The sequence below is a fragment of the Calliphora vicina genome, chromosome 2 (assembly GCF_958450345.1).
Source record: "Calliphora vicina chromosome 2, idCalVici1.1, whole genome shotgun sequence".
Lineage (NCBI taxonomy): Eukaryota > Metazoa > Arthropoda > Insecta > Diptera > Calliphoridae > Calliphora > Calliphora vicina.
In genome coordinates this window covers 132,463,524-132,475,875 of record NC_088781.1, presented here as the reverse complement: position 1 = coordinate 132,475,875, position 12,352 = coordinate 132,463,524, and the positions used below count along the sequence as shown (strand labels likewise).

At 26.9% G+C, this 12,352-nt stretch overlaps 2 protein-coding genes across 2 annotated transcripts; one reads left to right on the top strand and one right to left on the bottom strand.

Moving 5' to 3' along the window:
- Positions 1–3,087: 3,087 nt before the first annotated feature.
- LOC135952040 (uncharacterized) lies at positions 3,088–9,545 on the bottom strand. The gene is made up of 6 exons (XM_065501818.1): positions 9,247–9,545; positions 8,257–8,393; positions 7,932–8,192; positions 6,172–7,864; positions 3,831–4,297; positions 3,088–3,761 (listed from the first exon to the last, which is right to left on the bottom strand). Exons 1-6 carry the CDS (start codon positions 9,347–9,349, stop codon positions 3,438–3,440), a joined length of 2,985 nt encoding a protein of 994 aa, XP_065357890.1. The 5' UTR covers positions 9,350–9,545; the 3' UTR covers positions 3,088–3,437.
- A 943-nt stretch (positions 9,546–10,488) lies between these two features.
- Positions 10,489–11,755, top strand: Nf-YB (nuclear factor Y-box B). The gene is made up of 3 exons (XM_065500494.1): positions 10,489–10,645; positions 10,724–11,040; positions 11,156–11,755. Exons 1-3 carry the CDS (start codon positions 10,573–10,575, stop codon positions 11,234–11,236), a joined length of 471 nt encoding a protein of 156 aa, XP_065356566.1. The 5' UTR covers positions 10,489–10,572; the 3' UTR covers positions 11,237–11,755.
- The last annotated feature ends 597 nt before the right edge of the window (positions 11,756–12,352 follow it).

Genomic DNA, 12,352 nt, shown 5'->3' with positions numbered 1-12,352 from the left:
TGAATTATTAAATATTCAATAAACTATATAATAAACTAAACCATAATTTTTCGTTACTTTTTTTGGATATTTACTTTGCTGATATTTCAAAATCACTTTTTTCCACTTAATTACCAAAACGAAACTATAAAATCTTTAACAAAAAAAAATTACAAATGAAAAACAAACTTAAGAAAAAACACAAAAACAAAATCTACTATAATTTCAATACCTAAATTTTAGTAAAAAGAATAAAACCAAAAAAAAGAAAACAAAAACCTAATGCAATTAATATTATCTAAGCATATTTAACTACAAAAAACAACAACAAAAATATTTAAAATATGATAATAAAATGATTAATTCAAAATAAAAACCAAAACATCTAATTTCGAAAATCGAATTTAAAACATAATGAAAATACTTACTGTCTTGCCTTGATCTCAAATTTAATTTCGAATTTCGAAAACATAATAGTTTTACTTTCTATGCTGGAAAAAAACAGAAACAAAAGTGGTAAGTTTAATTTAAATAAAATAATAATTTAAATTTACCTCATTTTAAAACTGTAATAAAAACCATTCAAATTTCTTAACACAACATTAAAACCCTAGTTTTTGTGACATAAAATGATGAAAAAATAATTTCGAACTTAAGTTCGAATTTTCGAAATCGGTCTAAAATGTTAAAAATTTCAATTGGCTTGCTTAAAATAGCTCATAAATTTCTTTTATTGCTAAATTTTTTTCAAAATTTTAATTTCTATGAAAAATTTCAATGTTCGAATATTTAAAATTTATATTCGAATTTTCGAAATCGGTCTAAAATTTTGTAAAATTCAATTGGCTTGCAGGAAGTAGCTCATAAATAGTGTTATTGCAAAAATTTATCAAAAATATTTATTTCTAGCTGAAATTTCAATGTTCGAAAATTCGAACATAAAGTTTTAATTTTAAATTTCAATTGGCTTCCACAAAATTGCTCCTAAATTTGTTTTATTGCTAAAATTTATACAAAATATTAATTCCTAGCTAAAATTTCAGTATTCGAAATTTAAAAATTTAAGTTCGAATTTTCGATTTTAATTTCAAAAGTTAGAAAATTCAATTGCAATAAAACAAGTTCTGCAAGACAAATTAAATTTCGACATTATGGTCTAAAATGTCGAAATTTAATTTGTCTTGCAGAACTTGTTTTATTGCAATTGAATTTTCTAACTTTTGTAATCAAATTGTGTAGTTTTCTACTGAAACATTGTTTTTTGCAGTTTTAAATTTTCTAACAAGGAAATTAAGGTTGAAAATTAAATTTAAAATTTGTATTTGTTATTACACAAAAAAATAAAACTAATTGATATTCTAGGCTTTTGAAACCATGTTCGAAAATTCGAATTTAATTAAAAAAAATTAAAGCATTTAAAGTTTTGAATTTTCTAACATGCATATTTGAGATAAAAATAAATTATTTCAATTTATGATGATAAAAATTTCAAAGATTATTGAAATTTTAAACTTTTGGAAATAAAATCGAAAATTCGAACATAAATTTTAATTTTCGAACATTGAAATTTTAGCTAGAAATTAAAATTTTGTGTAAATTTTAGCAATAAAACAAATTTAGGAGCTATTTTCAGCAAGCCAATTGAAATTTCTGAAATTAAAATCGAAAATTCGAACTTAATTTTTTTAATTTCGAATATTGAAATTTGAGCTAAAATTTCAATGCTAAAATTTCAATGTTCGAAAATTAAAAAATTATGTTCGAATTTTCGATTTTTATTTCAAAGTTAGAAATTGTCTTGCAAGAATGTATTAAAATTTTAATTTCTAGCTAAAATGTCAATGTTCGAAAAATAAAAATTTATGATCGAATTTTCGAACATGTTTAGAAATTTCAATTGACTTGCAGAAAATAGGTCCTAAATTGTTCTATTGCAAAAATGTATCTGGACAAATTTTAATTTCTAGCTAAAATTTAAATTTTTGAAAATTAAAAATTTCAGTTCGAATGTTTAAATTTTCAATTGTCTTTTAGAAAATAGCTCCTAAATTTGTTTTATTGCAAGAATGTATCCAAACTTTTAATTTCTATCTACAATTTTAATGTTCGAAAAAAACAAATTTATGTTCGAATTTTCGATTTTTATTTCAAAAGTTAGAAATTTCAATTTACTTGCTGAAAATAGCAAAAATTTTAATTTCCAGCTAAAATTTCAATGTTCGAAAATTAAAAATTTAAGTTCGAATTTTCGATTTTCTTTCCAAAAGTTTAAAATTTCAATAATCTTTGAAATTATTATCATCATAAATTGAAATAATTGATTTTTATCTCAAATATGCATGTTAGAAAATTCAAAACTTTAAATGCCTTAAATTTTTTTAATTAAATTCGAATTTTCGAACATGATTTCAAAAGCCAGAATATCAATTAGTTTTATTTTTTTGTGTATTAACAAATACAAATTTTAAATTTAATTTTCACCCTTAAATTCCCATGTTAGAAAATTCAAAACTTTTTAGAAATTCTGAAATTTACAAAATTTTATAACCACAAACTATGCAAGAATATGTTTGGTTACAAAAACTGTTTAAAAACTTGCAAACAGTTTAATTTTTAGTAAAGATTTCAATGGCTTAAGTTCAGAATTTCATTCAAAAGCTTTTAAATTGTTATGATAAAAATTCAAAACTTTTTCTAAAATTTCCAAATTTCATTGCAAAAAACAATGTTTCAGTAGAAAACTACACAATTTGATTACAAAAATTTTAATTTCTGGCCAAGAATTCAATGTTCGAAAATTTAATATTAATTTCGAAATTTCGAGCATATGTTCAAAAGTCTGGAATTTAAATAAACTTTGAAATTATTATAATAAAAATTTTAAATCTTTGATTTTTACCCTAAATTCCCATTTTCGAAAATTCAAAACTTTTTCGAAATTCTAAAATATACATATTTTGTAAGAACAAACCATTCCGGAATTTGTTTTCTTACAAAAATCTGCTTGAAATCTTGCAAACAATTTAATTCCGATCTGTAATTTTGAATTCGAATTTTCAAGTTGAAAAACTTACAAAATAAAATAAAAGAAAAAAAAACAAAACACAATTTCTTTAAAAATATATTTCTCTTTATTTTACAAATTTTTAACAAACAAACTCAGGCATATATATTAAATTTAGTTGGGGAAAAAAAGCAAAACCTAAAAAAATCTAAATTAAATTGTAAACGAAAGTTTAATAAAGTGAATTTCATTCATTTCTTAAAACAAAAAGCTTTAAAAATTATTGGAAATATTTATAATTTTTAAAAAAAAAAGTTAAGGTTAAAGCAAATATAGATATTTTAAAAACTTAAATTAAATAAAGGATGCTTAAACATTCCACTACAAACTAATTAAACAAAAAAAGGAAAAAGATAAAATAGTTCTCTCTTTCTTTCTGTCTTTTTTTTAAAACCTAAGTTGATTCTTGAGTCGACTGTGACTGATTTTGTAATTCAGTCAAGACACTTTTGGGATCCTCAGACTTTAAGTAGGGATTTATTTCGGGCTGAGGCTCAAATATAACATTGCCACGTATGACTCGCACACGGGGACCAATGGCACGAGGATTAAATTTAACTTTGCCACAGCTATCGGCACGTATGTCACGATGTGTCTTTAGAGCACTAATGCAGGAGAAATGTTTATCACAGCCATAACATTTATAACGTTTCATGCCTATGTGACGTGATAAATGGGCTATCAAGGTTTCTCGGTGAGTAAAACGTTGAGAGCAAACCTACATTTTTCAAAGATAAAAGAAAAAAATCAAAAATTGTTCTAGTATTGTAGGAATTTTCAGACTTACCTGACAAAAGAACGGCCTTTCTCCGGTATGCGTTCGATGGTGCACCTTCACTTGTCCCCGCGTGCGAAAACGTTTATCACAATAATTACATTTGTGCGGCAATTCACCGGTGTGTATGGTCATGTGACACTGTAGAGTGCCATGCGAAAAGAATTTCTTGGTACATTCTTTACACGAATACTGTGGCTCACGACTACAATTGGCCAAGATGTGATCGTTGAGCATGGTCTTCGAAGAGCAAGTACGACCGCATTTATCACAAACGTAACGTGGTCTTGGCTGTTTTATATTGACAGCTTTGAGAGGTTTCGGCGATGAGGAAGCCGAAGTATCAATTATTAAGGATTCTGTTTCAGAGTTTGTTAAGTTTTGAGAATCGGTGTCTTGTGAAATTGGTTCCATTTTAATTTGTGGTTTTATGTCTTCTTTTATTTCGGATTTGATGTCGTCCTCAAATGGTAGTTGTTCTGAAATTAGGGAAATAAAATAATTTTTGTTTTAAGTCAAAACTTTAAAACTTATTTTAAGAATTTAAAATTTCATGATGTTCGAATATTCGAACTTGAGTTTAAAATTTTCGAACATTCCAATATCAGCCAGAAATCTAAATATTTGTAAAATTATGAAATTGTCTTAAAAATATTTTGCAGCAAGTTTTTATCATAAAATATATTAAATTTGGATTTTCAAAAAAGTTGAATTTTCGAACATAACAATTTTGGTCTCAAATTAAAGATTTAAAATTTTCCATTATTAATTTCAAATCTCATAAAAATTTCATGACATTTTCATGATGTTCGAAAATTCGAACCTGAGTTTCAAATTTTCGAACATTCCAATATCAGCCAGAAATCAAATTTTTTGCAAAATTATGAAATTGTTGTCTTAAAAAATATTTTGCAACAAGTTTTTTTTATAAAATATAATAATTTTGGATTTTCAAAAAAGTTTTGAATTTTCGAACATAGAAAAATTGGTCTCAAATTAAATATTTAAAATTTTCCATTATTAATTTCAAATCTCATAAAAATTGCATGTCTTTTTCATGATGTTCGAAAATTCGAACCTGAGTTTAAAATATTCGAACATTCCAATATCAGCCAGAAATCAAAATTATGAAATTGTTGCCTTAAAAAATATTTTGCAAAAAGTTTTTTTCCTAAAATATAATAATTTTGGATTTTCAAAAAATGTTGAATTTTCGAACATGAAAATTTTCGTCTTAAATTGAAGATTTAAAATTTTACCATTATTAATTTCAAATCACATAAAAATTTCATGAGTTTTTCATGATGTTCGAAAATTCGAACACCGATATAAATTTTTCGAACATTCAAATAACAGCCAGAAATCAAAATTTTTGCAAAATTATGAAATTGTTGCCTTAAAAAAGATTTTTTAACAAGTTTTTATCATAAAATATAAAAATTTTGGATTTTCAAAAAAATATTGAATTTTCGAACTTGGAAATTTTGGTCTCAAATTAAAGATTTAAAATTTTCTATTATTAATTTCAAATCTCATAAAAATTTCATGACTTTTTCATGATGTTCGAAAATTCAAACCCGAGTTTCAAATTTTCGAACATTCAAAAATCAGACAGAAATTAAATATTTGTCAATATTATGAAATATTTTGGCATAAAACAAATTCAAGAACTAATTTCTGCCATAAAATGTATAGATTTTAGCATTTCGAAAAAGTTTCGAATTTTCGAACATTGAAATTTTGGTTCAAAATCAAAGATTTTAATGTTTTAAAATAGCCCTCAAGAAGAGAATTACAATTTTAGACTTTCTAAGCAATGTTCGAAAATTCGAAATTAAGTTCGAATTTTTAAAAAGTGTAAAAACATTCCTTTTTTACTTAAAACTACAAAAAATATATTTTAATTGCTATATCATTAATGTCAAAAACAAAATTACATTTTTTTATTAAAGTTTCGAAAATTTAAAATTTTCGAACATTAAAATTTGGTTTTTCAAATTAAAAATTTGAAATTTTAATTCATTAATTTGAAATCTCATAAAATTTCATCACTTTTCATAATGGTCGAAAATTCGGAGTTAAGTTTCGAATTTTCGAACATTCAATAACAGGCAGAAATTAAAATTTTTGCAAAATTGTAATTAATTTTTCCGATACAATATGAGAGTTTAACAAATTGTTACCATAAAATATAATAATTCATTTGGGTTTCTAAGTTTGGAATTTTCGAACATTGAAATTTTGCCTTAAAATCAGAGATTTTAAATTTTAGTAGTAGTTTAAGGGAAATTACAAAATATTTCGAACATAAGTTCGAATTTCAATTTTAATTTCATATTAAATTTTCTCTTACCTTCACATACAAACGGCTTTGCCTGCACATTTATCTTTTCCATATCACGACTATTCAAATTATGAGCCCGAATCAAGTGCAACTTTAAAGCAGTCTTTATCTCATAATCCTTGAGACAATAGGGACAAATCCATTTATAACAATAGTTGGGATTTTGATAGCGTGCCTCAACCAGTGACACATCCAGTGTGGTAAGTATAGGCAAATACAAAGAAGACGGTTCATCCGATTCCTGAGATTTTAAAATGAAATTTCCAGCCGGTTTTCCCTGAATCTGTTCCGTAGTTTTTGTTTCAACATCGGCTATTTTCTGTTTCATGCTATCAATCAATTGTTTTTTCTCCGGTATATTCTCGATAATCATGAGACGTGTTTTGGGTACATAAAAGTTTTTGCGATGCTCTTCGGACTTTATCAAAGCCTCAGTCTGCAGTTTTTTAAAGTCTTCAGCATCTATGGTGGTATTTTCTTCAAGTGAGTTTAATTTTATGGAAACAGTAGGAGAGGTGCTACTGTTAGGCGGTGAGGTTGTGTCTGCTTTTGTTTCAGTTGTTTTATTAACAGCTAAAGTAGGAGCAGTTTTAAGTTTTAAAATTATAGGCTGTTTGTTGCCCATGAAATTAGTGGTATTGTTGTTGGTGCCTTTCATGCTTATTATTTGGGTATTGGGTAGGAATTTTATAATTTGTAACCCACTTGTGGGCAAAGGCTTGATATCTGTATTATTTAATAGACTTTGGCCATTGGCCAGTTTGAGTGTCATTAATTTGCCCGAGTTGGAATTTTGTATATTGGCAAAATTAAAGTTAGTTAGAGATTTATTATTATTATTAGCTGTTGGCATTGGAGCCGGCATTATTTTAACAAATCTAAAATTTTCATTTTTCACCACAGTTTGTGGGCTATTGTTATTTATATTGTTGTTATTGTTAGTAATAAGTTTCAGTACTGGTATATTTTGATTATTCATATTTATCATTTTACCATTAACATTAGCTTTTACCAGACTATTTATGGAAAATGTTTTCTTTTCGGTTTTTTGTTCAGTTTTGCTATTTTCTGAGTTTACCAAGTTTTCTAGGGGTATAAATTTACCACTTGTCCCAGCACCTATCATATTATTAAGTATTAAAGACTGCATTTGAGGTTTTTCGTTGACCGGTACCTCTTCTGTTTTGTCCTCCTCTTCCTCAGTTTTAATTATAACTTCCGGTATTAGATTATTAGTCATATTTGTTTCATATTCATCTAAAGGTTCTTCCTTTATTTGTATATCAGTGTCAAAATTAAAGGCCAATTGATTGGTTTCGATTTCAGCTTTAATTTTGTCCAGCATTTTAAAACGTTTATTGAGTGTGTCTGTTTCCTCATTTGGTTGGTCCATAATTTGTCTTTTATTTACTGTTTGAGGTGAGGGTGTGGTCGATTTCAATCTTAATTTGGTAATGGGTATGATTGACATGGAATTTTTTGTGACCGGCTGCAATTGTCTCTCTATTGAGAGATCTTTGTTATTTTTACAATTTGTATTGTAATTGTTGACAACATTAGTGGAATGTAATACAACATTCTGCATTAGTTTGCCACAGCCTTGATTCTGTTGCAGCCAATGTACATGCAATTGAAGTTCGGTCTTGAATCCTTCACGGCAGAATGAGCAAAAATGTTTATAGCGAATTTTTGGCGGTGCTTGCTGAAATAAACAATATTTCATAAAAATATTTAATAAATAGCAAAAGAATTATATTTTTCATGCATACCACTTTATGTTCCTTGAGCTCATGTTCCTCACACAAGGGTAGTGTGGCAAAATTGGCACCACAATGCAGGGTACAAAAGAAAGAATTATCACGATGTAAATTTAAGTGATTTAGCAAGGAAGACGAATCTATGAATGTAACCGGGCATACTGGACACTTTTCTTTGGTTATGCAATGGTTACGTTTCGTATGCTTAAGGAATTGGGTGCGATTTGTAAAAGTTTTTAAGCATTTGGAACATACACCCCGGAATTTGTTGGGCTAAATAAATAGAAATACAATTAATACTAAGCAAAACTTTACAAATTCCTTTAAAAATACTTACATCCGAGTTATTTATGGAATCTATAAACTGCAGTTCATCTTGGCACTTCATGTCGGCAGCACTAACGGTAATAAAGCTGTCTTCTTCCTCAACAATGTGGAAATTATTAGCAGGCAAATTTTGGCCCAACAGGTCAGCTAAAATGTTAAAGAAAAATCAAACAACTTAATAATAAAGCAACAAACACACAGAAATTGATTAATTTAATCTATTTTTAAGCTAAATAATTATTTGATTAAAAGAAAAATTTATATTTTAAACAATAATTTTACATTTCGTTCAACCACGCAAACAAAATAAATGCTTTCTCGATATAACGGTTCTTTGTTGACATCACAGCCATGTTTGTTAATTAACAGAGATGCCAGACAACAGTAGCCGGTAACAAAAACAAACACAAACCAATTAAATATCATTTATATAACTAAAAAACAATACTGAAACTAATGAAATAAAAACTATAGCCATTAAAATTAATTTCATGACAAAAAACTCCAAATTTATATCTAAATTTAATAAAATTTTAACAAAACTACCATTCCTAGTGTAGCCATATGTTTACCTGTTTTCACAATTACAGGGTTGCTATATTTAGTACTTAGTAAACAAACAAATGAGGGAAACAAAACAAAAAAAGTGCGCACAATTGAAAATGAAAACATACGTAAAAAAAATCAAGAAATAAATGATGACAACAACAACATACACTTTAATGATCGTTCAACCACTAGTAGACTGCTAAATCAACGCTAACTACACACACATACACCCAAAAACACCAACAAAGCCATTACTAAAGGTTCTTTTTATTATGTATTTTGATGCCTGTTTTCTTTAATGCGAATAAAATTATCAAAGCAAAAAATTATATAGATTACCGTGATATCGATAAAAAATTTTAAACAAATTCAGCAAAACTTATTAATTTCCTTTTAAATCATTATTAATAAACCTCCTTTATTTTTCTATATAAAAAAAACAAAAACTTACCATTAAATTGTTGCTTCATTAAAGCTTCTTCTTGCTTAAATATTTCCTGTAAATCTTCAATTTCATCAAGAGGCTCTTCCTTAATTTTAACTGCAGCCAACATTTTGCTATAACTTTAATTATGCATGCATTCACTTGTTAACTTTATAATAAATTGTTTTTCTTGTTTTCACTACAATTTTATAACTGTAAATAATATCTATTTGTTGTTAAATATCTTTTTGGTTTGGTTAATGTCCAACAAAAAAATTTACTGTTAAAAAATCACAATCACTCTAAACGATAATAACACGATGGAATGATCGTATTGATCGTTAAAAGAAATGTCAAAGAATATATTTATTCAAATGGTTGCCGTTTAAGAAATTGTTGCACAAAAGAGAATTGACAAAAATAACGCGTTCATTGCTCACGGTTGTATAGGAAGGGCATTTAGAAAATGACGGTTATATAAAACTGTTTTATCGACATGAAATTTGGTAGCCGGACAAATCAAGGTTGTATTTTAATTTTAAACAAAATTAGCATTGAAAATATTAAATGTTTAGTTTACAAATGTTTTTTTTTTAAATATAATTTAATTTATAAAAAAATAATAATAAAACCTTTAAAAATTATTATACGATCAATAAACATTGTGTGCTAATTAAAAAAATACAATCTTGATTTAATTTTATGTAAAAAAATCTCTAAAATCCTCATATTGGGTGACCGGAAATAAATATAAATGGATCAAATAAACATATTTGTCTATGACAAAACTTTAAAACATTAAAAAAATATAGAATTTGAAACAAATTCATACCACATATCGTATCATAGAAAACATCTTTTCGAAGCCTCCATATGACTGATACTAAAAAATATTTTTTTTACTAATTGGGGGGTTAGTTTTGCCGCCATCTTAGTCTAATACATACTAATTAAATTAAGAAATAAAGATAATTAGTTTAAACTATTATTTTTACTCTTAAAAAGTTATAATAAGCTCTAAATAACTTCACATAGTAGAATTTCAGTGTTTTAATGCTATTCAAATCATCTTGAAGAAAGATTCAAGGGGTTTCGTTATTTCAGTCATGGAATTGCCCATATATGTTTTAGTAACAAAATATACAACCCTGCTAAAGTCTGCACATTAAACCAGTGTTGTAAAGCGAAAAGAAAAACCAAGAAAATGAAAGAATGAAGAAATGAAAACAAAACAAACAATTTGACAGCTAGCATACAAAAAAATAAATCCATAATAGAAAAAATAGAATTTTTGTTGAATTTTTAAGAAAATTTTTAAAATTATTAGTTATAATTAAATAAATATACCATAAAATGTCCTCTACTAATGATTCACAACAGTATATGAATGAATACATAAAACGGGAAGATGAGGACATGTCTGGAGGTTAGTTTTGTGGGATACATAATTTTCTTGTCTGGCTTTATTAAAGATTTTATCTTCACATCTCCTCCAATTTTTTAGATGAAGACTCCGACAATCGTCAAACACATTCCGGTTATATGTTAAGGGAACAGGATCGTTTTCTGCCAATATGTAATATTATAAAAATCATGAAAGTTCCTGTTCCCGAAAATGGTAAAATAGCCAAAGATGCTAGAGAATGTATACAGGAGTGTGTGTCTGAATTTATATCGTTTATTACGTCGGAGGCCATAGAGCGCAGTATGTCGGAGAATCGTAAAACAGTGAATGGTGATGATTTATTGTATGCTTTTGCCAATTTGGGTTTTGATAATTATGTGGAGCCATTGTCGGTGTATTTACATAAATATAGAGAGGTAAGTGGCACAGTGTACACCAACCTAAAAAAAAATTAAAATAGCTTTGGAACATAGCAATTGTTTTCCTCCCTGTTTAAATATTTTAATTTAAAAATATTTGTTTTATTTTTAGGCCACCAAATGTGATCGTAATCTTTTAAGTGAAAGTTCTATACTGCAGGATGATTCCTCAAGTGATATTCGTAAGACCTGAACCAAAACGTAGAGCACACTTTTTGTTTTATTAAAAAAAAACATTTATGATTTTTACTTTTCAAATAATTCTTCACATTATACAAAAACAAAAAGATTTATTAATTAATTTGTGATTAAAACCCTATAAAAGCCTAACTCAGTTGTCAAAAACCTAAGTTGTGTAAATGTTTTTGTAAAAAAACGATGAAAACATAATTCTTTTACTAATCCATTTACCCAACTTAGATTTTTGACAACTGAGTTAGGTCTTTGAGAAGAGAGTTTCCGATCTATGATTAAAACATTTATCACAAACCGAATCAACCAAACAAACAATCCAACAACCTCTCACAAAAATACCTGACATATCGACAAAATTTTATATTATTTTTTTTCAAATTTAATTTTGATACTTTATTTAATATGTTTATAAATTATAATTTAAGTAATTTTAACTAATTTGTTTTAATTTAAGTTTTGTTTAATTGAACAAAAACTAAAAAAAAATTAATAAAATTTTAAAATTTTTTACCGCAAATATTGTTTTTTTATGCTAAACTTTTTTTAAAAAAAATAATTTTTTCTTGATTTAGGTTATAGTGGCGCTAGTAATACACAAAATTCCTTTAATTTAACTACCACAAATATTAATAGCAATACTTCCAATAACGAAACTGCTAACAAACACATTTCCAATGATTTTATTGAGTTTCAAACGAAAGACATATCGGTAAAGCCTATTTTGCGTACCTACTCCAATAAGAATGCTTTAACAAATGTTATGAATAATACCAATATCTTGACCATAAGCTCAGCGGGCTCTTTGACTTCCACTACCACCTCTACGCCAACGGTTATGTCTTCTACCATAACTTCCTCTTCGCCACCATCTCCCAATTCACAGGATCAGCATGAAAGTTTGCGAAATTTTCGCAAAACCAATGCATCCAATACGTTTTGCTCCAGCACAGCTTTGAACATTGATCTGCAGCCACAACAACATCAAATTTTGAACTCGGTGGTGACTACACAAGCCAATGATTTGTCATCAGCCACTGGTCTATTAAATGGTGATCATATGATTATATTTAATACAGAGGACTTGATGCAACAAGTAACACAACAGCAACAACAA

Coding starts and splice junctions, on each gene's coding strand:
- LOC135952040 (XM_065501818.1), bottom strand. CDS start 9,349: ATGTTGGCTGCAGTTAAAATTAAGGAAGAGCCTCTTGATGAAATTGAA. Junction 7,865..7,931: donor AGCTCAAGGAACATAAAGTG/GTATGCATGAAA, acceptor TGTTTATTTCAG/CAAGCACCGCCAAAAATTCG. Junction 4,298..6,171: donor AAAGCCGTTTGTATGTGAAG/GTAAGAGAAAAT, acceptor CCCTAATTTCAG/AACAACTACCATTTGAGGAC.
- Nf-YB (XM_065500494.1), top strand. CDS start 10,573: ATGTCCTCTACTAATGATTCACAACAGTATATGAATGAATACATAAAA. Junction 10,646..10,723: donor AGATGAGGACATGTCTGGAG/GTTAGTTTTGTG, acceptor CCAATTTTTTAG/ATGAAGACTCCGACAATCGT. Junction 11,041..11,155: donor ATTTACATAAATATAGAGAG/GTAAGTGGCACA, acceptor TTTTATTTTTAG/GCCACCAAATGTGATCGTAA.